The 26576-nt window shown below is 45.3% G+C and overlaps 1 protein-coding gene across 2 annotated transcripts in view; it reads left to right on the top strand.

Annotated features, from left to right (window-relative positions):
- WIPF3 (WAS/WASL interacting protein family member 3) overlaps positions 1-26576 on the top strand; it is an 82109-nt gene that overhangs the window by 39541 nt on the left and 15992 nt on the right. For both annotated transcript variants that reach the window (XM_052638528.1, XM_052638529.1), the window contains exons 3-5: positions 16081-16213; positions 20165-20296; positions 23102-23860. In XM_052638528.1, coding sequence (XP_052494488.1) covers positions 16081-16213; positions 20165-20296; positions 23102-23860 — 1024 coding nt within the window. The remainder of the gene's footprint in view (positions 1-16080; positions 16214-20164; positions 20297-23101; positions 23861-26576) is intronic.

Genomic DNA, 26576 nt, shown 5'->3' with positions numbered 1-26576 from the left:
CTTGGGGTTTCTGCCTTAAGGTTGGGAGGACAAGCCTGGAAAAAAGACAGAATGCATTAAAAGTCACTTTTTGGCATGGACGCTTTCCCAATAGCAGTTAAAATCGTGCGTGCGTGCTCAGTCGCTTCAGTCATGACTCTTTGCAACCCTATTGACTGTAGCCTACCAGACTCCTCTGTCCATGGGATTCTTCAGGCAAGAATACTGGAGTGTGCCCTCGGGGATCTTCCCAACTCAAGGATCGATCGAACCCACATCTCCTGCGTCTCCTGCCACTGTGCTCAAATTCTTTACCCCTGAGCCGCTGGGGAAGCCCACTTAAAATAGTGAAAGTGAAAGTTGCTCAGTCGTGTCCGACTCTTTGTGACCCCGTGGACTATAGTCCATGGAATTCTCTAGGCCAGAATACTGGAGTGGGTAGCCTTTCCCTTCTCCAGGGGATCTTCCCAACCCAGGGACAGAACTCAGGTCTCCCGCATCGCAGGCAGATTCTTTACCAGCTGAGCCACAAGGGAATTAAAATAGTGCTTGTGTTTTATCATTCAAAACTGTGATCCTCTAACATACTGCTGCAAACAGGTTGACAGTTGAATGAAGACCTTCCCATGGAGTCACTCTTTCCACACCCTCTGTGAGAAAGAGAAGATCATGGTCTAATTTGAGGTTTCCCTAAAAGCAGACTCGGAGACAAAGGTTTGGGTCTCAAGCAGTTTATTTAGAAGGTGATTCCTGGAAGCTCTGGCAAGGGAGTTAGGAAGTGAGGTAGTGGAAGAAAGAAAGGTGTGGCGAGTATGTGGGAAATCGGGCTGCCTCCTGGCAAGAAAACATGCCAGCCTTGCCCTGTGTGGTGCCTGGGCTTGGGCGCTGCTTCAGAATTTCACGTTCAATGAATGAGAGTGCACCCTCTCTGGTGCTTGCTGGTGACACCAAAGCTCATATTAAACAGCCAGGCCACCTGCTGGTGGTGACATCAACATAAGAATTTTAAATGTTGCACCAGAGATGTGCTTTTCCCAGAAATTTCTCTGTATTTATAGAACACTATTCTGAGGCCCTCAAAAGAATTCTCAGCTGTGGCTCAGTTCTTTGGTCCTCAGTGAGATGAAATTGGAAGCTAAAATATGCAATGTGGCATTCCCCTGTGCAGTATTAACATTTACCAGTAATTATCAGTATTAATGTTTCATTATGGATAATACTATGTGACAACAAGTGGGCTAATTTTAATACCTGTTTGACCTTGACACACTGTTATCACGCTGTTGCTGCTGCTGCGTCACGTCAGTCGTGCCTGACTCTGTGTGACCCCACAGATGGCAGCCCATCAGGCTCCCACATCCCTGGGATTCTCCACGCAAGAACACTGGAGTGGGTTGCCATTTCCTTCTCCAACGCATGAAAGTGAAAAGTGAAAGTAAAGTCACTCAGTTGTGTCCGACCCTCAGCGACCCCATGGACTGCAGGCTCCTCTGTCCATGGGATTTTCCAGGCAAGAGTACTGGAGTGGGGTGCCATTGCCTTCTCCGACTGTTATCATGAGTCAAGGTCAAATCCAGTGTCCTGTTTTACAAACAAGCTCAGGCCCTCTAAGACGTGCAGAAGACCTCGAAGCAGATGAAGCAACTAAGCTGTGTTGCTTGTTCACACTTACAAAGTTCTTTTTGGTAAGTGTAAGAGACACTCAGTAGTAGGAAGTGGTTGGTGGTTAACTAGCCTCGACATCAAGTCATACACAACATGTTATGGGCTGAATTGTGTCCCCCTCCAAACTCACATATGACTGGTAGGGTGGGCTTCCCAGATGGTGCTAGTGGTAAAGAACCCGCCTACCAATGCAGGAGACTCGAGTTCGATCCCTGGGTCAGGAATATACCCTGGAGGAGGATTCTTCCAGTATGCTTGCCTGGAGACTCCCACGGACAGGGGAGCCTGGCGGGCTCCAGTCCATACCTTCACAAAGAATCGGACATGACTGAAGCTACTTAGCATGCATGCACACAGGGTTAACACGTGAAGATACAGGAGGACATGCTCATTTGCAAACAGAAGAAATCAAGCCTGCCCACACCTTGACCTTGATGTTCTAGCGTCCAGGACTGTGAGAAAGTAAATTTCTATTGTTAAGTCACCCAGGCTGTGGTTCTTTGTTACAGCAGCCCCAGAAAGCAAGTATACACGGTCTGTGTTAATAGGAAGGGACAGAAACTGCTCACTGGCTCCCTCAGCTCAGGGATGCCCAGCCTCTATCCTCTCTGCTCCTCCACCATGCTAGGAGGAAAGGTCATTTAGGGCAAATCTAATTCCAAAGTCAGCCCTTCCCAAACCGAGGGTGCATCTTGCATCCTCACTCCCTGCTGTGTAGGCACATCCTTTCCCCCGAGGTTTTACACTTTTTTTTTTTTTTTGGTCTATTTTGTTCTAACTTTTTCTGTTTTATCTTATTTTTGTCTACTATTTAGAAAATGCAGAATTTCTGATTAGCAGGGGCCTTCTGCTCCTAAGACCTTGTTTAAAGACGTTTGCGTCTAATGACATTAAACTGCTGAGTGGACTGCAGGAGTGATGCATTTCAGAACCAATAGCAGATAACTTCTCTTTCTAGAAGCTTATATGGAGAGTGGTCTCTAGTCCTTACCCCCTTAGATTGTTTTAGCAATCCATTATAGGACTGTATTTCAACCATCACAAAGCAAATCGCTCTGCTCAAAGGCCACACAGCAGCTGTTGACTCCCTTCTTGGAACCTTGTTGTTACTGATTCTTGCTGGAATAACGGGGCTCAGTTATGGCTGGAGTGGATGGGTAGACCCAGGGTAAGCCCCACCAGTTCTTAACAGAAAATGGGTTTGTCCCCTTGGACAGAAGATAGATGAGGTGGGATTCATATCATGTAAGAACCTCATAGTCAGTGTTAGACGTTTGAGAAATGCTTTATTTCTTTTTTAACTTTAGTTACATTTCATTAGTAAATCTTAAAATCTACTGGTCAGTAGGCATAAATTACTCTAATGTCTGGGATGTGTTTTTGTCTTTTGCAAATCATTGTGCTAGGCTGTGAGATCCCCAAAATCAGTAGAGTCCTTTGGTCTCTACTTTCAGATAAAACACATGAAGAGATAAGAACATAAAGTAATATGTTTTACTGCAGCAAGGACGAAAGAGTGTAGATTAACCAGAACTGAGTGATAACAGACCATAATCATTGAGGGATTGGGTTAAAATAGCTGCCTTTCTCATCAGAGTGGAAAACAGCGCAGGCGATGTCCAGGCACTCACTCCAGGTGCTTGTGAGTGCTTCCACGCCCCTCCGTTTTGCATCCTGGGAGCCTCCCTCGCTTCACCCTTGTCCTCGCTCTGTGACAAAGTGCAGTTAAACTTCACTTCCTCGTAACCCAGCATTTCAGAAGCTAAATCAAGTTGTCTCTGTTTTAAAAAGAATCATGACACCATTTCCCCCCATTATTTGAGAAAAACACAAAAATGAATTTCTTCTTCTTGATTTTTATTTCATCATGTTCTACCTCATTCCACAAAAAGTTGGCACAGCCATTGTTCAAAATTCTGCTTTCACAAATGTTTTTTAAACCCTTCTCACAGTACTTGGCTTCTAAGATTTCTTTTTTCTGGTTTATGAGGTATCTAATTCATTTGTTAAATCAAAAAGTTCTATACAGATGTCCACCAATTCAATTATAAAACACACGTCTCAGGTCTCCCACTCCTATTGACCACTGGTGTCATCTGGAGCATCCACTATTCCCTGAACCCCTCCACCCTATGACTTTGATGACTAGAATGCTTTATTATGATTTTCTTTAAAATATTTCTATATAAGTATTAGAGTGTATCTGTGTGTATATTCATGTGACTTGGTTTTTTCTTTCTGTGTGTGGGTCTTTTACTTTTTGCTGTGCTGTGTCTTCACTGTTGTGTGTGCTATTCTCTAGCTGCAGCGAGAGGGGGCTCCTCTCTAGTTGCAGTGAGAGGGGGCTCCTCTCTTGTGCAGTGTGCAGGCTTCTCATTGCTATAGCTTCTTTGTTGACTCTGGTCCTGCAGGCTGCAGTAGTTGCAGCACGTGGGCTCAGTAGTTGCGGCTCCCAGGCTCTAGAGCAGAGGCTCAGCAGTTGTGGGACACAGGCTCTGTGCTGCTTCCCAGCATGTGGCATCTTCCTGGACTGGGGATTGAACCCATGTCTTCTGTATTGGCAGGCAGATTCCTTACCACTGAGCCACCAGGGAAGCCCATGACTTGATTTTTTAATAGATTGTTTTTTTTAAGTGGTTTTAGGTTCACAGAAAATACAGAGAATTCCCTTCTCCTTCCTGCCCTGACAGAAGCACAGCCTTCTCCTCTTTCAACATATGATTTTTCATCAAGATTTAAACTCTGTGTTTTGTTAAAGGTTCCTTATCTTTAAAACCATCCCTTTGATAATGTTGTTACTCAAAATGAACAGCATAAGTACCAAAGATTAGTGGAATTTAAAAACTGTAATTAAAAATGTGTGTTAGTCGCTCAGTCATGTCTGACTCTTTGCAACTCCATGGACTATCGCCTGTCCATGGAGTTCTCCAAGCAAGAATACTGGAGTGGATTGCCATTTCCTACTCCAAATTAAAAATAATTTATGTATTAATTTTTTACTATCTTACATTCATAGAATATAGTCATATTTTCTGCCAGTACAAGTATTATTGGAGTAAAATGGAATAAATGGACCATCAGGGAAGTCCCATGTTTCACATTTTGATGTGCATCTGTCCTACCCGTGTAAGTCCCTTTAGGCAGAAATTACATCTTAATCAACCCTGCCAGGGTTCAGCACAATGCCTTGAGTAATAAACACTCCCCAAAATTCACTGAAGTAAAGTTTGTTCTTTAATCTGAAAATGCAGTGTGAATTTAAAATAAAACAACTATTTTTGTCGTGAGAATCACAGAAGGGGCCTGCCAGGGCACCCAAGTGTGACTCATACAATATACTCACCAATGACACTCCTTGTATATTTTTAATAAAACGGGGCCACCTCAAACCCTCCCTTAAAAATGCTGTAGCATCAGAGATCAGAGAAGTAGCTGGCACATCTACCAAGTGCATTAAAGGCAGTTCATGTTTGTTGATCCTATTGATACTCTGTGCCTGAAAGAGTCTTGTGACTTCCAGATGCTTCATCATCTGAACAGACTTCAGCCTGGAAGAAGAACAGCTGCTATCACTGGTACCAGTAGCCTGGGGGTCTTTAAATGGCCTTTCCCTAAGCAGGACTGGAGCCCCTTCCTTAGGGCGAGGGGTTGACTTCATGGGGATGCCAAGTAGGCAGCGATCCATCAGTGCAGAGGAAGGACAGTAGACAGGGAGATATCTCAGTCTGCAAAAGCAGGGGTTGCACTGCTCTGATTACATGGAACCTCAATCCACAGGCCTGCCTTTAGGAGATGTAAGACCACAATGCAGTTAAGCAAAGTGAACTAAAAATAGCCCCCTGCTTTTTTCTGTTCTAATTCACTTCCTCAGATGATGGGCCTGATCCATTTAAGCAGAATTCTTGCCCTGTCATAACTGTCATAAAGATGTTTTGAGGATTATTAAGAACAATGAAAGTCTGCATTTCCTCTTGATTCATTGCAGCTGTCATGACCTTCTGTCTATTTCCGCTCTCCTCTAGAATTTCTGGCATTCAGTGAAACAGATGCTACAGTATTTTTAAGGGAGGGTTTGAGGTGGCCCCGTTTTATTAAAAATATACAAGGAGTGTCATTAATGACTATATTGTATGAGTCACACTTGGGTGTCCTGGCAGGCCCCTTCTGTGATTCTCACAACAAAAATAGTTGTTTTATTTTAAATTCACACTGCATTTTCAAATTAAATACCAAATTTTATTTCAGTGAATTTTGGGGAGTGTTTATTACTCAAGGCATTGTGCTGAACCCTGGCAGGGTTGATTAAGATGTAATTTCTGCCTAAAGGGACTTACACGGGTAGGACAGATGCACATCAAAATGTGGAACATGGGACTTCCCTGATGGTCCAGTGGCTAAGACTCGGAGCTCCTCATGCAGGGGGCCTGGGTCCAATCCCTGGTCAGGGAACTAGATCCCACACGCCACAACTAAGAGTTCAGATGCTGCAACTAAGACCCAGCACAGCCAAGTGAATAAGTAAACATTTTTTTAAATGCTATGAAACATATGATCTCAGCAACTGTCATCAGAGTTTGTCTTAAGGAGAGACCTGTCTTTGGGGACCTATCTTTATAGTCTGTAAAGAGGTGGGATCAGGCGTGGAACTTGAGGGCAGGAATGAAGCAGAATAAGAATGACTAAACCGCACCACACGAAGCAAGGGGAAGAACTTGCTTTGTTCCTAAGAGGCTGAGCAGAGGGAAGGTACAGTTAAGAAGACAGTGAGAGAGAGGAACCAGAACACTGATTTGAGTGGGGGACTCTGAGCCAGTGAATCTTCCTATATTGGAATGATGAGCAACCATATGAGGCCCAGGGGTATCCAGTGCTCAATGCGGAGCTGCTGCCTGGAATCTGGAAGCAAGCGTGCCCATGAGGCATACACGGCCTTGAAACTGTAGAACTCTTTGGGAGGCTTTGGAGAGTCCCAAGGGCTTCAAGAATGGCTCTGAGCCAGTCTCCTCTAGATCTCCAGGGCTCAGGAAACCTCAGCCAATATCTGCATATCTGGGTTAAGCATGTAAAATGTATGGCTATTATACAGTAAGTAAATGCAAGAAATTAATTCTGACTTGGTTTAATCTAGGTGTCTCTGCAAGAGGCTTTATAGCTATGCCTTGAAAGATAGATGAAAGTGATTTTTTTCTAAAGAAAGGCTCCTTTTCTAATTAACTTATTCATTTTCTATGTTTTGGCTGGGCTGGGTCTTGGTTGCTCTGCACGGGCTCTCTCTAGTTGCGACGAGTCGGGGTTACTCTTCGTTGTGGTGATCAGCCCTCTGACTGCAGCGGCTGCTCTTGTTGCAGAGCACAGGCTCCAGGCACTTGGGCTTCAGTAGTTGTGATGCACGGGCTTAGTTGCTCCGTGGCGAGTGGAATCTTCCTGGACCAGGGACCAAACCATCCCCTGCATTGACAGGCGGATTCCTATCCACTGCACTACCAGGAAAGTCCCAAGATGAATGGGATTTTGACTGACAGAGCTGGAAGAAAGGGGCATATCATCCAGAGGGAGTGCATGAGTCTTGAACTTGAGATAACAAGTACGTGACCAATACAGGGGCTGCAGAGCTGGGCCAGGTGGCTGGGATGTAAAATGTGTGGGGTAGAAGGTTGAAGCATGGACTGTAGTCAGTGCTCATAATCTTTATTTCAGAGTCAACAAGGGAGGCCATGTGCTGAAAACCCTGCATTTTCCCCTGCAGCCAGCAGGGAGGTATGAAAGGAGAGTAGGGGGCCTACGCTAGGAAAGAAAGAGGTGGACCAGCAGGGTTGGCCCACACAGGCTTCTGTGTTACCTGAAGAGGGAGTTTCAGGTACAGGCTCTTTGCAGGGGAGGGTATCAGCCTCACAGCGTAGAGTTACCCTAAGCAGTTTCCATTTTAAGTGCTCTCCGCCCTCCCCCTGCCAAGACGGCTGCTGGATCACGTTTAATGCAGTTCAGACTGTTCTCAGGCTCGATCACTCAGCCTTGGCTGTCCTTTCTGGCCCTGGCAAAGGCCTAGTGCTTAGCTTCTTGGGCCCCAGCCCCTCTCATTTTCTCTCCCTCCTCCCCTCCTCTTCCTTCTGACGCCCTTCCCTACCCCTTGCTTTCTACTCTGGCTGTCACACTCTGTTTGACGCAACATCTGTTGTGGTCTCCAGCCAGAAGGCAGAGGGCCCACTGCCCCCACGCAGCTGCAGGCTTCCCATGTGTCTCCTGGGTGTTCACCCTTCACAGTTTTCCTGAGTGGTGTCATTACTAAGACGCAGCATGGTGGGTGAGAGACCCTGACTTACCTGGGCTCACCGCTCAGCTCTCCTCTTACTAGTGGCAGATAGCCTGCTTCCTCTCCGGGCCTCATCTGTAAACTGGACACAATATTCATAACTAGTACCTCCAGCATGGGATGTCTCCAAATGCCCTGTAAATGAATTAATATACATACAGTACTTGGAGGACTTCCCTGGTAGCTCAGCTGGTAAAGAATCCACGTGCAATGCAGGAGAAACCCAGGTTCAATTCCTGGATTGGGAAGATCCCCTGGAGAAGAGATAGGCTATCCACTCCAGTATTCTTGGGTTTCCCTGGTGGCTCAGACAGTAAAGAATCTGCCTGCAATGTGGGAGACCTGGGTTTGATCCCTGGGTTGGGAAAAATCCCTTGGCGGAGGGCATGGCAACCCAGTCCAGTATTCTTGCCTGGAGTATCCCATGGACAGAGGAGCCTGGTGGGCTATAGTCCGTGGGGTCTCAGAGAGTCAGACCCAACTGAGCGACTGAGCGCAGCACAGTACTTGGGACAGTGCCCAGCGAACACATATGCCTTCCCACTTTCTTTGAGTTATTGCTGTTGCTGTCACACTTTGCATGTTGCACCTTCCTTACCCAGACTCCAAAGTCACCTGTGTGTGCATAGTAAAGAGTAGGAGCTGGATCTCAGTGGAAGCTGATGATTTCAAGTGAAAGAGAGGAAGGAGTCACAGGTTTAAAGCTTTGATGAATGGGAGAAAACCTTTAACCGAGACAGAAATGCTGGGAGGGACGAGCTGGAATTGCCCACAAGAGTGTTATTTCTTTGGCCACCTGATATGAAGAGACGACTCACTGGAAAAGACCCTGATGCTGGGAAAGACTGAAGGCAGGAGGAGAAGGGGATGACACAGGATGCGATGGTTGAATGGCATCACTGACCCAATGGACATGAGTTTGAGCAAATTCCAGGAGACAGTGAATGACAGGAAAGCCTGGCGTGCTGCAGTCCATGGGTTCGCAAAGAATCGAACACAACTGAGTGACTAAACAACAACATATTATCTCGCTAGCTTGCAAATTAATCTGCTGGGATGGGAACATGTTTCTTTTTGGTAATAATTTTTGACTAAAATAAATAGAAGATATGAAACCTCAACCAGTTTTTGAGACATTGTTCCAACTATGTATTATGTATTTCTTAGCAATTCCTAGTGTCAGGCCCTAGACAACCAATGCTGGGCTCTTTTTTGAGTTTACGAGGTTGTTCTTTCAACACAGGTTTTAAAATCAGGCTTTCTCATAATTTAAATTTTAGTCTTAAAAGCCAGGGAATATCGGCATCATCAAATAAGAGAGAATAGTGCTGAATGAATCCCCATTTCTTGGGACAAAATGACCAAAGGATAAAGGTATGAAAATGGTTTGAAACACCAGGACTGTGACATAACCTCAAAGGCAGTGACTTCTCTTACCATACCTGCATGTTTTGTTGGAGCAGACAAATGTCAAAAACCCAGGGGCTTGAAGTTTATACAGAGTTCATTTCAACAAAATACTGATAATTTGCTCTCAGTTTTTTTTAAGTTGTATATGCTGGTACTAAAAGAGGAACACTTATTTTTTGCATGCTAAGAGTTTCCACTCGAAAATAAGAGGAAAAACAATATGTAATATAAAAGCTATAGTATTTGGCAAGAATTACAAACGATATGCTTTGGAGGGGGTGTGGATCATATAAGGAAAAGACTAGCTGAAGAAGTTTTAAATAAAAGATCTTGTAAAGGAAGCAGTTTTTGATGTAGAGCTAATTGGGCTTCCCTGGTGGCTCAGACAGTAAAGAATCTGCCTGCAGTGCAGGAGACCAGAGTTCCATCCCTGGGTCAAGAAGATCCCCCGGAGAAGGGCATGGCTACTACTCCAATATTCCTGCCTGGAGAATCCCATGGACAGAGGAGCATGGTGGGCTACAGTTCATGGGGTCACAATGAGTCAGACATGACTCAGTTACTAACACTTTCACTTTTCACTTAAGGGAGAAGTAAAAGTTGGGGCAAGCATAGAGTGCTGGGACAATGGGAGCCTTCCCAAAAGAGGCAGAAGCTTGAACACAGGCTTGAAAGTATAATTCAAAGATAGGGAGGATTGCCATACAGTGGAACTGCTTTATAACACCAGTGTGGGTAGGAAAATGTTGGCATTTGCAGGTAAACTCAGCATACGAAATGCAGTCAAGCCCAGGAGTGATATTAATGAGGACTTTGACTTTTTTTACTCCAAGGGAAATGGAAAACCCTTGCAGGTTTTGAGCAGAGTCACCTGATCTGACAGGAGCACTACTAAGGGTAAGCATGTTGTTCTAGGAACAAAACAGAGCTCTTTATCTGGCCTTCCAGGATCAGGAGGCTTCCTGGAAAATAGCCAAGAGACAAGTGTGAAAAGAGCAGAGAGATTAGCTCAAGCTAAGGTCCAGAGGTGAGCTCCAGCATGGAAGGAGAGGTTGGGGCTGGTCACTTGGTTGGGCTTTGTGCAATGTGAAGGGATTTGAACTTGATCCTGAGGGCAGTGGGGAGCCAGCAGTTTTTTATGACATGGTAAGTGACATGTCCCTTATACAGACCACTCGGGTGGCTGTGCAGAGGAGGGCAAGACAGGAGGCAGGAAGACCAGCTGAAGGAATCTGAAAGTGCCTGCATTAATACTGGTGGCCTGCATAAAGTCAGCATCGATGGAGAAAAGGAGCCAGATTCTAGAGTCATCACCAAGGAGAAGTCACTGGGAGTTTGTGATGCAGTGGCTATTGAGAATGAGGAAGAGAGAAGGGTCTGAGATGGCCTCCAGGTCCTTGGGCATGGAGATAGCTGCCAGCATATGGTGACCGAATTGATGCCTCTGGATGAGATGACTTTGACAGATGGAGTTCCTATGGACGTAGAGAATAGGCCCAGACTCCCCTATCACCTATGGCCATAATGAATGGGCCCAAACTCTGCTTCACCCCCTGATAAGGATATGATGCTGTGGGAAGCAGCTCTGTATTCCAGGTAACAGTCCTGGATCTGTAGACAGTTATTTAAGAAACCAGAAAAAGAGGATACAAAGTCCATTTTTAATAGTAGACAGTATCTGAACTTCTGAAAATGAGAAATAAAACTGTTAGATCTCAAAATGCCTCATTATGTAACAACCTGGCTTGTGCACATTCAGGGTACAGGGAACATTGTGTCAGGCCTGACAGGGGAGAGGTCACGTTCTGTGAAAATATTTCCTGTGTCTCTGTTGGATCTCAGGCTCTCTCTTCTACATAAAGACAGTAGCAGCAGGAGGCAATGAATGCCAGTTCTGACTGTTCTTGGAATTCAGATTTAGTAAAGAAATGCAAGTACGCAGGCTACTGATCCCTGTCTGCCCCCAAGTATAGAGAAGGAAGGGGTGGCTGAGAGCAGGGCTAAGAAACAAGCTGTGTACCTGGAAGCCTGAGTGCTAATTTGAGTTTAACAGCCCCATTGGAGAAGTCACCTTTAGGAGACTGCAAGGCTGGGATCGTACTGCATTGATTGAGTTAAGATCATCTTTGAGACAAACAACCTGTTAGATTTTGATTAGTGTTTCTCACAGAAACCGATATCAATCAAGCAGATGTAGTAATGACATAGGACAGCAGGGTCACAGTAGCAGGTCAATATGCATTTCACTCCATTTGGGCTAGACTGCCATCCTCCTCTCTCAAACTATACTGAACCCTCATCAACACATTTGCTGGATATGCAAAAGCTCTTATAATTCATCAAGACAGGAGGACAGATGCCTCGTTGTCCTTGGCCCACTTAGTACTGTTCTAATCTTCCTGATTTACTTCAGTTTTTCAGCCTGTATTTGGAAGGGCCATGGTCTAAATTTGCATTACTCTTCTACCACTTTGCATCTTTTTAGGATCCGGGCTATCCCATGGGAAGCTTGCTTTAGAAAAACTGAGTCAACAAAAGCTTTGTGTGGAACTCACAAATTGTCATACTCAATAGCAATGTTAAGAAAGAACAGGCGCAAACGTTCAAATGATAGCTCAGTTCCTCGTTTTGTACGTAGCGGGGGCAGGCAAGCCTGTTGGGTATGTTTGCCATAGAAAAAGTGTTCAGGAGTGACTCTCTCACTCAATTTTTTTAGTGAACTTGCCAATAAGCAGGATTTACATAGAGTAAAAGACTCGGTGAATATATGAAAATCTTCTCTTTCCTGTTTCTGTATCCAGTAACCACAGTAACCAGACCTCTTAGGCTTGATTTTTAAGAAAGCAAATTACAAATGAACTGTTAATAAATATTGCAGGTGGAGGAGAAACACCCACCACAGCAAAATATGGTCTTCAGTGTGCTGGTGAATATGTCCTTAGATGTCCTTTTGTACAAAACCAGTTGAGCTGTGGTCTCCTTAACTGTGAAGTTATTTGCTCTTTCCTACCTCACAAAAGACTGAAGATACCTTTACTAATACCAGGTGAGGGAGCGCCCTCTAGTGGAACATCATCAGGGCAGACAGTCAGTTCCGTTCCTTTCAGTCGCTCAGTCATGTCTTTGCAACCCCATGGACTGCAGCACACCAGGCCTCCCTGTCCATCACCAACTCCCAGAGTTTACTCAGACTCGTGTCCATTGAGCCGATGATGCCATCCAACCATCTCATCCTCTTTCGTCCCCTTCTCCTCCTGCCTTCAATCTTTCCAGCATCAGGATTTTTTCCAGTGAGTCAGTCCTTCTCATCAGGTGACCAAAGTATTGGAGTTTCAGCTTCAGCATCAGTCCTTCCAGTGAATATTCATGACTGATTTCCTTTAGGATGGACTGTTTGGATCTCCTTGCAGTCCAAGGGACTCTCAAGAGTCTTCTCCAACACCACAGTTTAAAAGCATTAATTCTTCGATGCTCAACTTTTTTATAGTCCAACTCTCACATCCATACATGACTACTAGAAAAACCATAGCTTTGACTAGATGGATCTTTGTTGGCAGACAGTGGCACATGGAAAAAAGGCAGCAAAGAAGAATGTGGGGCTTCACAGGTAGCGCTAGTGGTAAAGAATACACCTGCCAATGCAGGAGGCCCAGGAGATGTCAGTTGGATCCCTGGGTCAGGAAGATCCCCTGGAGGAGGAAATGGCAACCCATTCCAGTATTCTTGCCTGGAGAATCCCATGGACAGAGGAGCCTGTGGGCTGCAGTCCACGGGGTCACAGAGTCAGACACGACTGAGCACACACACACACATACACACACACAGAAGGATGTTGAATCATGATGGGACCTGCCATACCCTCCAGCTGATTTGGAAGATGTTTATCAACAAGTCTGTCATGTGGAATTGACAAGAATGTACTGAGGCTTGTGCTCAGTAGAAACGCAAATTCACATCATTATTCCAGGGCTTCCCTGATGGCCGGCTCAGTGGTGGGGAATCCACCGGCCAATGCAGGAAACACAGGCTCAATCCCTGATCCAGGAAGACCCTGCCTGCCTTAGATCAACTGTGCCACAACTATTGGGCTTGTGCTCTAGAGCCCAGGAGCCACAACTGCTGAGCTCATGTGCTGCAACTGCTGAAGCCCCCAAGCCCTGGAGCCCCTGCTCTTTAACAAGAGCAGCCACTCCCAGGAGAAGCCTGCACACCGCCGCTAGGGAGCAGCCCCCACTCTCTGCAGCTAGAGAAAAGCCTGAGAAGCAATGAGGACCTAGTACCGTCCCCCAAAACCATTCCAGGGAGGTACTAGGTGCTTCATGGCACTCACTTTTAAAGCTCTGGATGGGCAAGGTTAAGGAATGGGGGGTGCATTTGGGTAATCAGTTTAAAGATGGAGTTAAAAGACGGTAAGATGAACACCCACACCCCCACTCAGGGATTGTTAGAGTATGGTTCCAGTCGCTTCTTTTAACAGAAGAATGCAAGTCATTGTATTGTTTATCTCATAACTAGGAAGAAAATTACAAAACACTTTCACCCCCTAATCCCGCAACTGTAATGCTAGATTTTTACAAAAATGTTCATACTTCTCTTGACTAGGGTCATGATATTTCTGTTTGCCTTTTATTCCTGTTACTAATTGTTTCTAAATACAAGAGTAAACTTTATCAATCTTAAAATTTTGAAGTTTAAAATGACTTATGGGCTAATGGTTTATAGAGAAAGAGTGTACATGTGCATTCATACATATATGCATAAAAGATGTGTATCGTTAGGACTGGGACCTCTGGCTCATAGCTCAGTTGTTGACCATCATCAGTGAGCTCTTCTCAAGAGGTCAAAAGCATGTTTCCAGGCAACAAGAAACTGACTTTGAAGCTTGTGCCCTTCAAAGCCTGTGTAAGATGCATCACCTGGGCCATGGAGTCAGCTGGTGAAAATGCGGACTCGGCATCTTTTAACTAAAACCGCAATTGCCTTCATTTCCAGTCTGTGACACTGGAGAGTCTTTGGTTGTTCTTTTTGGCAAATGGCCATGTGGAGAAAATGGCTATTGCAAGAGCTTGTATAAGTTCTGTCTGTCCTTCAAGGACCATCTAAGGTCTCCTGTCTTCCTCTAAGCCTGATAAATATATCCTTCCTGAACTCTTGGAGTCTTCCTCTCTGTGCGACTCACGTGGACACGCAGTCACATGCTGTGCATGAGCGTACCATCTCCCTGGTGCCTGCTTATGCTCTTGAGAGCAAGACCAGTGTGTTATGCATCCTGGGTTTAGCTTATTCACACTCATTCATTCATTCATCCAGTAAATAGTTTTTGAGCCTATCTAGGACCAAGTTTTCTGAAAACGCAATGGCACCCCACTCCAGTACTCTTGCCTGGAGAATCCCAGGGACGGCAGAGCCTGGTGGGCTGCCATCTATGGGGTCGCACAGAGTCAGACATGACTGAAGCGACTTAGCAGCAGCAGCAGCAGCAGGGCCAAGTATTAGGGAACAAAATGAACAAGATCTCTTTCCTAAGAGAGTCTTGTGGGGGTGGTGAATCTGCAACTCATAACCACAATTGGAAATGTTCCACAAGGAATGGTAAGTATAAATGTATACACTGTGACAAACTTACAGGGGATAAAGGAATATGGTGCCCTAAGAGAGAACCCTGGGTAGCCTTATTTAGGTTAGGCGCCAGAAAAGACCTCCAAAGCGATGTTTAAGCTGAAAACCAAAGACATGGTATTCCCCACACAGCTGGTGCTAGAAAGTATTTCTCATCTCGAGAAATGTTTAACCAGATCTTAGGTCATGTAATATAAACCTTCTTATTGTGGAGGGTCCTCCTGGCTATGTCTTCTAGTGTGACCTCCCCTCCCTTATTTGCCACCAACCTGTGTATCTTCTTTCTGCTGCTCCCTGGTTCTGATGGCCCATGAAGACCCCGCTGTATCAGCACAAGCTCTAGTGGAAGTGAAACAATCGGACCTCAGTGTTACTTCCAGAGGTTGTTCTCATGAACATGTTTACAAAGCATTATTGTAGTCCAGAGAATACTTGCCCTAACTACAGCACCATGTCCTTGATCTCTGTAGCGCTTCAAAATAAAAAGCACATGGCCTTTGGAATTCAGCAGATCTGGGTTAGGACCTAGCCCTGTGACTGGGAAGAGATTTCATAGTCCTTTCTTACCTGTAAGATGAGGGTAAACTCACTTGAAACTCACAAGATTTTATGAGAATTAAAGTAACACACTCAGACACAGAGAAGAAAGCAGTCACTAAACTTTCATGGCCATCTCCTGCACTTCTTTCTTTCTGAATTTGGTCCAGGAGGGGACCTGGGGACACCAGGCAGGGTAATTATTCAGAAGCTGAGAGCCAGAGTCGGGAACACACAGCCAGAAGCCCAGATAAGTGGATGGGGCTCACCCATGAGGAGGAAAAGGGGCCGTGAATCAGGGCTCTTTAAGATCATGGGAGTTTCAGCACAAGGAAGAATCTGTTCTGGGTCCCCAGGGAGAAGCATGTGAGCAGGGCAGGAGGTAAGCCTCCCGCGAGACCTAAGACCCCTAGATAACTGCACTGGGGAGAGTGATGCAGGGGAGAGCAAACAGGGAAAGCAGAAAAGTATGGGAGGGGAAACTTACCTCAGATAGGACGTATGGCTTGCCTGCAAGTGTTATATGGAATTATAATCAAATCCCTCTTATTCCCTTACAGGTAAGTGCAGATGCTTCCAGCTTGAGAAAGGCAGATGCCAAAGGTCGGAGTGCACTGTTGGCTGATATCCAGCAAGGGACTCGCCTCCGAAAAGTCATGCAGATCAATGACCGTAGTGCCCCGCAGATTGAGGGTAAGTGAGCATCCGGCCGGCTAAGAGCCAAGGGCAGGGCATGTGAGGCTCAGCCAGACACTCCTGGCTTGCTCAGGACAGGGCCACAAGTGCTAATCAGGACACACATCTGGCCAGCTCAGACCTGCTCGGTGTACAGTCTACATGGGTGAGAGAATCAGAGCTACCTTTCCTGATCTGCTGATGATGTTTAGCATATCTACCATCAACTTTCAAATGCTTTAAAAAAAACTTCATGGTAAAATAATTATTTTAACTGTTTTAAAATAACACAATATAAAACTCATCATTTTGACCATTTTAAAGTGTCCAATTCAGTGGCATTTATATATTCAGTGTTGTTGCAGCCATCACCCCTGTCTAGTTCCAGACCATTTCCATCACACCAATAGGAAACCTATACCCATTAGCTAGTGGAGGTGATGGAATTCCAGCTGAGTTATTTCAAATCCTAAAAGATGATGCTGTTAAAGTGCTACACTCAGTATGTCGGCAAATTTGGAAAACTCAGCAGTGGCCACAGGAATGGAAAAGGTCAGCTTTCATTCCAATCCCAAAGAAAGGCAATGCCAAAGAATGTTCAAACTGCTGCACAATTGCACTCTCATAGGCTAGCAAAGTAATGCTGAAAATTCTCCAAGCGAGGCTTTAACAGTAGGTGAACCAAGAATTTCCAGGTGTTCAAGCTGGATTTAGAAAAGGCAGAGAAACCAGAGATCAAATTGCCTACATCTGTTAGATCATAGAAAAAGCAAGAGAATTCCAGAAAAACATCTACTTCTGCTTTATTGACTATGCTAAAGCCTTTAACTGTGTGGATCACAACAAACTGTGTAAAATTCTTAAAGAAATGGGAATTCCAGACCACCTTACCAGTCTCCTGAGAAATCTGTATGCAGGTTAAGAAACAACACCTAGAACCAGACATGTAACAATGGACTGTTTCCAAATTGGGAAAGGAGTGCGTCAAGGCTGTATATTTTCACCCTGCTTATTTAACTTCTGTGCAGAGTGTATCATGTGAAATGCTGGGCTGGATGAAGCACAAACTAAAATCAAGATTGCCAGGAGAAATATCAATAACCTCAGATATGCAGTTGACACCACCCTTATGGTGGAAAGTGAAGAGGAACTAAAGAGCCTCTTGATGAAAATGAAAGAGAAGAGTGAAAAAGCTGACTTAAAACCCAACATTAAAAAATGAAGATCATGGCACCTGGTCCCATCACTTCATGGCAAATAGATGGGGAAACAATGGAAACTGTGAGAGACTGTTTTCTTGGGCTCCAAAATCACCGCAGATGCTGATTGCAGACATGAAATTAAAAGACACTTACTCCTTGGAAGAAACACTATGACCATCCTAGACAGCATATTAAAAAGCAGAGACATTACTTTGCCAGCAAAGGTCAATATAGTCAAAGCTATGGTGTCTCCAGTGGTCATGTATGCATGTGAGAGTTGGACCATAAAGAAGGCTGAGCACTGAAGAATTGACATTTTTGAACTGTGGTATTGGAGAAGACTCTTGAGAGTCCCTTGGACTCCAAGGAGATAGAACCAGTCAATCCTAAAGGAAATCAACAGTGAATATTCATTGGAAGGACTGATGCTGAAGCTGAAACTCCAATACTTTGGTCACCTGATGAGAAGAACTGACTCACTGGACAAGACTCTGATGCTGGGAAAGATTGAAGGCAGGAGGGAAAGGGGACTACAGAGGATGAGATGGTTGGATGGCATCACCGACTCAATGGACATGAATTTGAGCAAGCTCCAGGAGTTGGTGATGGACAGGAAAGCCTGGCGTGCTCCAGTCCATGGGGTCACAAAGAGTCGGACATGACTGAGCAACGGAACTGAACTGAACTGAAGGTTTGATCGTATGGATGTTCAACGATGTATTTATCCATTGTGAAGTAACATTTAAAGATCACTTGTGCTGTGTCAACATAATCCTCAAATTGAATGAGCAAAAAATTCAAGTCTCAACCCTAACAAATGCAAAGATTTTATTTTCCATAAGGAAAAATATTTCTGCCGAATTCTCTCACAGAATCACATGACTATAAGTTTCTATGTCTTCTAGAGTATGATGGAGTAAAAGGAGCCTTGTTCCTGCCATCAGATGACCCATGTTGAGTTCTGATTCTGCCACTGTGCACACCAGGGAAACCTCTCTGAGACTCAGTTTGCTCATCTGCAAAATGGGGGCAGATAATAATACCTCCTCTCTTTTTTGATCAAGATTGTTGAAGGCTGAAATAATATTACAGTGAAAGAAAGTGAACATGAAAGTCCCTCAGTTACGTCCAACTCTTTGTGACCCCATGGACTATATAGTCCATGGAATTCTCTAGGCCTGAATACTAGAGTGGGTAGCCTTTCCCTTCTCAAGGGGATCTTCCCAACCCAGGGATCGAACCCAGGTCTCCCACATTGCAGACAGATTCTTTACCAGCTGAGCTACAAGGGAAACCTGGTGTATACAAAGTATGGCACAAACCAGTACAATATTGTAAAGTAATTAGCCTCCAATTAAAATAAATAAATTTTAAAAAAAGAAAACAAAAGTAAAAAAAAAAGAAATATATCCAAATATAAGGTGTTATTATGGCTCCATATATTTTGCAATGATACATGATGGTTATTCTCAAAGACAGTCCTAAAATATAATTGTATCTAATATCTGTAATTATATATGTCAATGTACGTGAATAGGCAAATTATTTTAAGAAACATTTTCAGCACTGATACAATAAAAATTAGTTCTGGCTAGACCCACCATCTAATTAGTTAAGCCTAACTCAGTGGACATGAATTTGAGCAAACTCTGGGAGCCAGTGGAGGACAGAGGAGCCTGGCATGCTGCAGTCCATGGGATCACAAAGAATTGGACATGACTTAGTGATTGAACAACAAACAAGTTAACAGATCAATTCATTTTATTGGGACACTCATTTCTTTATCATTCTAGAGAAAAGGTAATGTTTAATGTTAAAACTAGGAATAATCTGGCCACATTCCTCCACCAGTAGGCACTGTGCCCTGATTTCTCTGTGCATATTAGCTTCAGGCTGTGAACAATGTCTGCCAGAAATTCTTGTAAGCTCAATGTCTTCTCATTTTATGTAGTTGCTAATCACACACATCTGGAAGGCTGGAATTAGTGACATCTCTCAGGAGCTCATGAGCTTTCTTTCCTATAGGAAAAAAAAAAAAAGTGCAGGGAAGAGCACTAGGCCCAGGGAGTGGGAGTTGGGGAAACAGAGAATGAAAATGCCAAAGAAGAAATCGCTGCAGACCTTTAACTTCCTGCTTGCAAATCCTGGACCAGGCTCTGTGGACCAGAAGTTAAAATTATTGCCTAAATTAAATCTATGGGTTTTCTTCATCTAGTCCTCCCACAACAGTCAAGTGAAAATGGGGTCAGCTCTTTACCTACAATGTTTGGGTTTTCTAATTTAAAAGGTGACATCTACTAAATGGTTTTCCCAGGTGGCTCAGTGGTAAAGAATCTGCCTGCCAATGCAGGAGATGCAGGTTCAGTCCCTGGATTGGGAAGATCCCCTGGAAGAGGAAATGGCAACCCACTCCAATATTCTTGCCTGAAAAAATCCCGTGGCAGAGGAGCCTGGTGGGCTACAGTTCATGGGATTACAAAGAGTCCACAGACTGCACGCACACACACACATCTACTAAATGGCAGTATAGCGATGCCTTTGTTTTGATCCTTTTTCAGAATGGTTACTACTGATGGGTCTTTGGTAGCCTGGAGAGAGTGACAGACAGGCCGGGGCACAAGGCAGGGGTTCTTGAGAAAGATGTTGAGTGGGAGAAGGGTAACACTGGTGGGGGGAGAAGGGAAGGCTGCCACGGGCAGTGTTAGACCATGGCCAGGGTGAGAGCTGGCCGCTCAGGTCCACATCTACTTGCCTTTTCTCTCTCCAGGTTCTAAAGGAACCAACAAAGAAGGAGGAGGGCCTGCAAATTCTCGAGGGGGGAGCACACCTCCAGCCCTGGGAGATCTGTTTGCTGGAGGCTTTCCAGTTTTACGCCCGGCAGGCCAGAGGGATGCAGCAGGTAAGGAAGAGTTCAAATTGGCTATGTTTGACTCTTATCTCCTTATGACAGGGCATAAGTGACATGTTTAGAGGAAACAGTCATGTAGTAGGAGATCACCTCTTTGGAAGCATAAGTACTAGAAGTTTTCAAAACACAGAATTGTTTCTAAGAGATCTTTGAAATCCTCATCCTGTTTAAATCATCCCACTGTTATCATTGAAGCAGGAGTTGCCATAGTGTGGCGTGTTTAGCAATGGTGTGATCGTGGCCCACACTGCAAAGTATGGATGTAAATCACAATGGAAGGTCTTCGTGACGTCACTGTGGATTCACTGGCAGTGTGAGTTGTGATGGGTCTCTAGCATCATGTCTGTTAGGTGTTGCCGTGTAACAAACCCTAGACATCACTGGCTTGTATAGAATGTGTGATGAGACTTCCATGCAATATGAGGTCTCCTGGAAACATACACAGATGGGAGGAGGAAGACATATTTCATCTTTTGATAAACACCCAGGCTCAAAAGCTGATTCCTTCCATGTCAGCAAAGCCCCCGTGATACTCTCGAGGTGGCCTTTCCCTACCGCTTCATGGTCTGCTCTTGTGTTTCCAGTTGGATTTCGAGGGCTTGCGTTCATGTGATAAAGGAAACCCTTCGCTTGGTGCTCACTGTCGGAGCTCTGTCTGCTGCCTGGTTTCCTCGCCAGAGCTGATTCTGACTCCTGTGGGTCTCCCCTTGAACTCACTCTGCTCAGCCCTCTGCTTCATCCCAGAATGGGCATGCACACAAGCTGGGCAAGGATTTGTGCTGTCCTGGCTTCTGCTGCTCACATGGTGATACAAACGGGTTTGCCCATCTCTCAATAGGTTGGCCATTTAGTAAGTAGAGGCTCCTGTACTTTAAATGACCCACTTTAAGGGTTTTGGAATCTCAGATACATGGTGCTCTCAGACACTTAAAAACTTAAGATTAGTTATTCAGGGATTGATTCTGCTACTCAGACTTGTTACCTCTTTAAAGTCATCTGGCTGGTGGGTAGAGAGGGACGCCTTGCCTTGTCTGGAGAGCTGCCTAGGTCCTCCATCTTCATCCCTGTGGACTACTGAAAAGGCTGGAGCACTTGGAGGCAGGAATCTCTGAGGCTGACACCTACCCTGGACCTCATAGAAAATGTCTCACGCTGGAATCACAGGTGGTAGATCCTGACCCTGAAAAGGCCAGGTGGGAACCTCCTGCTGCTGCTCATGGACAGTCAGCCATTCTGGCAATGCTTGCCTTAGCACCCTGGTGGAACCAAGTCCGCCAGGGTGGATGCATATGTGTAAAGATATTATCTCCTCCACAGCCATCTAAAAGAAAATTTCAACAGCGGAATAATGACAGCTCCACCCTGCCTCCAGAAGAGGGTTCCACAGTTGAGACTCATGTCATGAGTCATGTGTCCAGGTGGCTGTCGCATCATAGCCAGAATAGGGTCATCCATTTGGAAAGCCAGAGTTACTGTGGTCCTGCTCACTTAGTTTTAGCCCCAGAGTCACCTCTTCCATGCCCTTCCGTGATCGGCCTGCCTTTTGGCACCAGGTACTTTTAGCACCTGGTTTGGTAAACACACTGGAGACTCAGGGACTGAAAAACTCAGAACCACCAACAGTTGCTGGCATTATAATTTGATATGAAACCTGTGTTTCCTATTCTGCAGCACCAGGAAGATGAAGGTGTGAGAAGCAAACGTTTTCCAGTGGTTTCCAAATATTTTCATAGAGATTATAAAATATACAGGTGCTGAAAAATGTATTCCCAAAAATTCCTTTTAGGGAAAGTGTATTTATTTGGAAGAAATGTCTTAATATGCCTCCTAAGTGGAGTGATACTCCAAGGACATATTTAAGTGACTGCAGAACTTTTGTGCAGTAAACAAAAGGGACTTTTTTTACTTTGAAGTGACAGAGGGGAAAAAAGGGTAAGAAGTGGCAAGTAGGGTGAAAGTGTGTGCAAAGAGTGTGGAGGCCCCAACTAGGGAGCACCCTCCACCCAAGTCTCCCATGACATCCACCACACACAAATGCTTACTGTGAGCAAGTTGTTGTTGCTGTTGGCATTGGATTTAAAGAGACATTGGATTTCAGTTTGGGGTTGATGTGGTGAAGGATCTACACGGTAAGAAAGCCAGGAGATCAGGAGACAGCAAGCCGCTTAGAAATGGGCAAAAGTCCTTGGGAAAGGGATCTTTGATTTTCCAGAGGGTATGGAACTGGGAGGTTCAAGGTCATTGGACCTGCATCCCCAAAGCAGGGTATATTCCCATTGACTTTCCAATCACCTAATATATTCAGGGAATCTTGAGTCTCCTCTCAAGTCAGAAACAAAGTCCATATTCACAAAATGCTGGAGTGAGGAAAACCTCCCTCGTCAGGAGCTTCTGGTTGGTACACCCGCAGACGCGGCTGACGGGCCTAGAGCATAACAGGGTGAGGGTGAGGGTGGCCTTGAGAGGAGGAGGGTGAAGGAGGTCAGGGCAGCCCTACATCCTGGTCAGAGGGTGGAGGTGGGATACAGCAGGCAGCCGGTGCCACAGCCGCAGTCTGGCAGCTCCAGCTGGGCTTGTCTCACCAGAGGCCAGTGTGTGTCTGCAGGCAAGGGCCTTGGGCCGGCCCTCTTGGGTGCCAGCTGCTCCACCTGCAGCCTCCAGTGGACACGCAGGAAGAGAATGACCAGCATGCGGTTCACTGAGGTCGTGCTGGACAGAGCCCTTCGCTAGGGCGCACACCCTGGGGTCTCTCCCAGTTCTACTCGCTGAGCTAACCCAGAGTTCTTTCACTTTCAGGTGGCAAGACCGGCCAGGGCCCTGGCTCCCGAGCGCCTTCTCCACGGCTTCCCACCAAGACTATCAGCGGCCCGTTCAACCCCCCTGCCTCTCCCAGGCTAGGCAACGCCTCTGAAGGGCACGGCGTGGCCAGGGCGGCCCCCCCTCGCCCCAGCATGCCCGCTCCACCTCCCCCCACCCCGCCCCCACCGCCCCCGCCCCTGCCCCCACCCCTGCCCGCGTCCTCCCCGGTCAAAGCTCCGCTGGTGTCCCCCGCTGGCCCACCGACCAAAGGGAGCCCCCCGGTGGTTCCACCACCTCTTCCCTGCACACCGCCGCCTCCTCCCCCGCCACCCCCGCCACCCCCGCCACTCCCGCCGCCCCCGGCCTTGGGTCCCAGTGACAAGTCAGCGAAGCCCCAGCTAGCCCCCTTGCACCTACCGCCCGTCCCGCCCCCGCTCCCTCTGCTCCCTCCCTGTGGGCACCCCGGGCTCAATGCAGACGCTGCCAGCCCGGCCCAAGATGTACGGGAGCCTCCCGCCCCGCCGCCCCCGCCACCTCCACTCCCCCTTTACGCCTCATGCACCCCCAGATCCTCTTTGCCTGCGCCCCCTTTGCCAAGTGCTAACAGCAGCAGTGAAGTCCCACCCCCGCTGCCCCCCAAGTCCCCCAGCTTCCAGGCCCAGCCACCCAAGCCCAGCGGGCAGGCCTTGCCGGCGCCGCCCGCCCCTCCGGGATCTCAGCCATTCCTGCAGAAGAAGAGGCCCGGCCGAGGCCCCGGTAAGCGCTGCTGTTCCGGTCCAGGGTGGTCGTCTCGGAGGATCATTTTTTTGACCGTTGGCAGCAGCTCTGGAGGTGCTATGGACACCCCCAGAGGCCTGCACCGGTGGCCCATTTGAGAAAACCTCCAGGACGTCTTAACTCTGAATTTTGTTTTAGATCAGACCTGTTCAGTGCCCTGTGGAGCAAGAAAAACTTGTGTTATATGACTTTATGCTGAGGTATTCAGGTTAGAGACAGGAAACCAGGGTAAGGGAGGCTGGAAGACTTGTCCAAGGTGGTGCAGACCACAAGCTAGGGATTCTGGCCTTAATCACCTTGCCATGACTAGCTGTGTGACCCAGGGCAATTCCTCAGCCTCTCTGTGCTTTCTTTTCATCTGTGAAATGGGCATAGCAATGATTCTCCCCTCATGCAGTTGTCAGAACAGTGAGATCTAGAAAAGTCTGTTTGTTTTTACTATCACCATTCCCCTGGTTGGGACAGCTATAAGTGCAATTGTTTCCAGAACCAGCTCTCCTGTGTAACTTTTGTCTGAGTTATAGTCTGGCTTCCAGCCAGGATTTTCATCGATCCTGACTAGATTAGTTTAGCATTCTGCCATATTTTTGGCAGGTTCTCCAGCTGACTCAGGAAAATTGAGGGTCCATATTTTCAGCCAGACTTTAAAAATAATCCCTTCATGTTTCCAGCAGAGATTATCTGGATTGAATATACGTGCTCCATGACTATGATTTCCATGAAGTGATGAGGCTTCAGTCACCTTCGGTGTCCTTCTAAATGGAAAGCACACTACACATTCACACACACCCATGTACACACACACATACACACATGCATGCTGAGTCTTTGTGACCCTAGACTATAGCCCACCAGGCTCCTTTGTCCATGGGGACTGGAGTGGGTTGCCATGCCCTCCTCCAGAGGATCTTCCTGACCCAGGGATCGAACTCACATCTCTTGCAATTCCTTCGTTGCCGGCAGATTCTTTACCACTGAGCCATAGGGGAAGCACCCCCACATACACACAGACACACACATACACTAATAAATATATGCACACACTCATCAAAACCTACATCCACACACATAGCCCAACATATATCCACAATTATACACACAGGCTCATATTCCTTGATTTTTCAGAAAAAAAAATTTTTGAGAAGACATTCTTTTTATTAATTGAAGCATAATTGATTTAAAATGTTATATTAGTTTCAGGTATACAACATAGTGAGTCTATATTTTTATAGAGGATACTTCATTTAAAGTTACTGTAAGATATTGGCTATGTTCCCAGAGCTGTACATTACATCCATGTGTCTTATTTATTTTATACCTTGTAGTGGGTACCTCTTAATCCCCTTCCCCTATCTTGCCCTGCCCCCACCCCTCCCTACTAGTAACTGCCAGTTTACTACAAAGATAATTTTTATCTTTTATTTACAAAGATAATTCTCTGCATCTTTGAATCTGCAGAAAATCTTTTGATCCAGAAAGTTTCTTAAATATATATCCTTGAATTAAAAATAATACAAGCTCATTGTAGAGCAAATAGAAAAAACTGAAATCACCCATAATAACATCACCCCAAAGTAAAAACTATCATATTTGGATGTGTTTCTTTTTTTCTTTTAACATACCTACATATTTACATGGTTAATACGATTTTGTATATACTATTTTCTATTCTGTTTTTATTTAAAGTAATATTAAAAGCAATTTTGATGTAATTTGATATTTGTGAAATTGTTAAAATGTATCTATAAGCATATTAATATGATAGTTGATATGTACCATATTTTTAGTGTTAAGATATTTAAGTTGATTCCATTTTTTGTTATTACAAATAATATTGCAGGAAATACATTTATAGCAATTGTAGTCTACATTTTAGATTTTTATTTTAAAGGATAAGTTCCTGAAAGGGAGTTCCTAACAAAAAGCACGGATATTTTTAAGGCTTTTGATCACCAGAGATAAGATTTTAATCATTCTCTTCTCAACTGACTAACCATAATGTCCAGCATTAGTACTAGTGAGCCCCTTCTTTTTTTTTTTTTTTTTTACCAGCTACATGCCAGGTTCCAGCTTGAGGCTGCAGGATGGGTTCAGGCATGCTGCATGTGTTTCTTTTCTTTTTTTTTTTTTTTTTTACTTTATTTTACTTTACAATACTGTATTGGTTTTGCCATACATTGACATGAATCCACCACGGGTGTACATGCATTCCCAAACTTGAACCCCCCTCCCACCTCCCTCCCCATAACATCTCTCTGGGTCATCACCGTGCACCAGCCCCAAGCATGCTGTATCCTGCGTCGGACATAGACTGGCGATTCGATTCTTACATGATAGTATACCTGTTACAATGCCATTCTCCCAAATCATCCCACCCTCTCCCTCTGAGTCCAAAAGTCCGTTATACATATCTGTGTTTCCTTTGCTGTCCTGCATACAGGGTTGTCATTGCCATCTTTCTAAATTCCATATATATATGTTAGTATACTGTATTGGTGTTTTTCTTTTTGGCTTACTTCACTCTGTATAATCATAGTGAGCCCCTTCTGAGGCTCATGATTCCTAAATGTTTAAGATAGGGTGAAAAAAATCAGTGCTTTAGATTCAGAGAGATCTGAGTTCAAATCCTGCCTTCCCACCCTCTTCTGTTTTTAATGTCCTTGAACCTTGCTTTTTTAAATTTGACAAATGGAAA

Source organism: Budorcas taxicolor, chromosome 4 (assembly GCF_023091745.1).
Source record: "Budorcas taxicolor isolate Tak-1 chromosome 4, Takin1.1, whole genome shotgun sequence".
NCBI lineage: Eukaryota > Metazoa > Chordata > Mammalia > Artiodactyla > Bovidae > Budorcas > Budorcas taxicolor.
The sequence above is the reverse complement of the archived record's forward strand: the minus strand, read 5'-3'. Positions and strand labels throughout refer to the sequence as shown.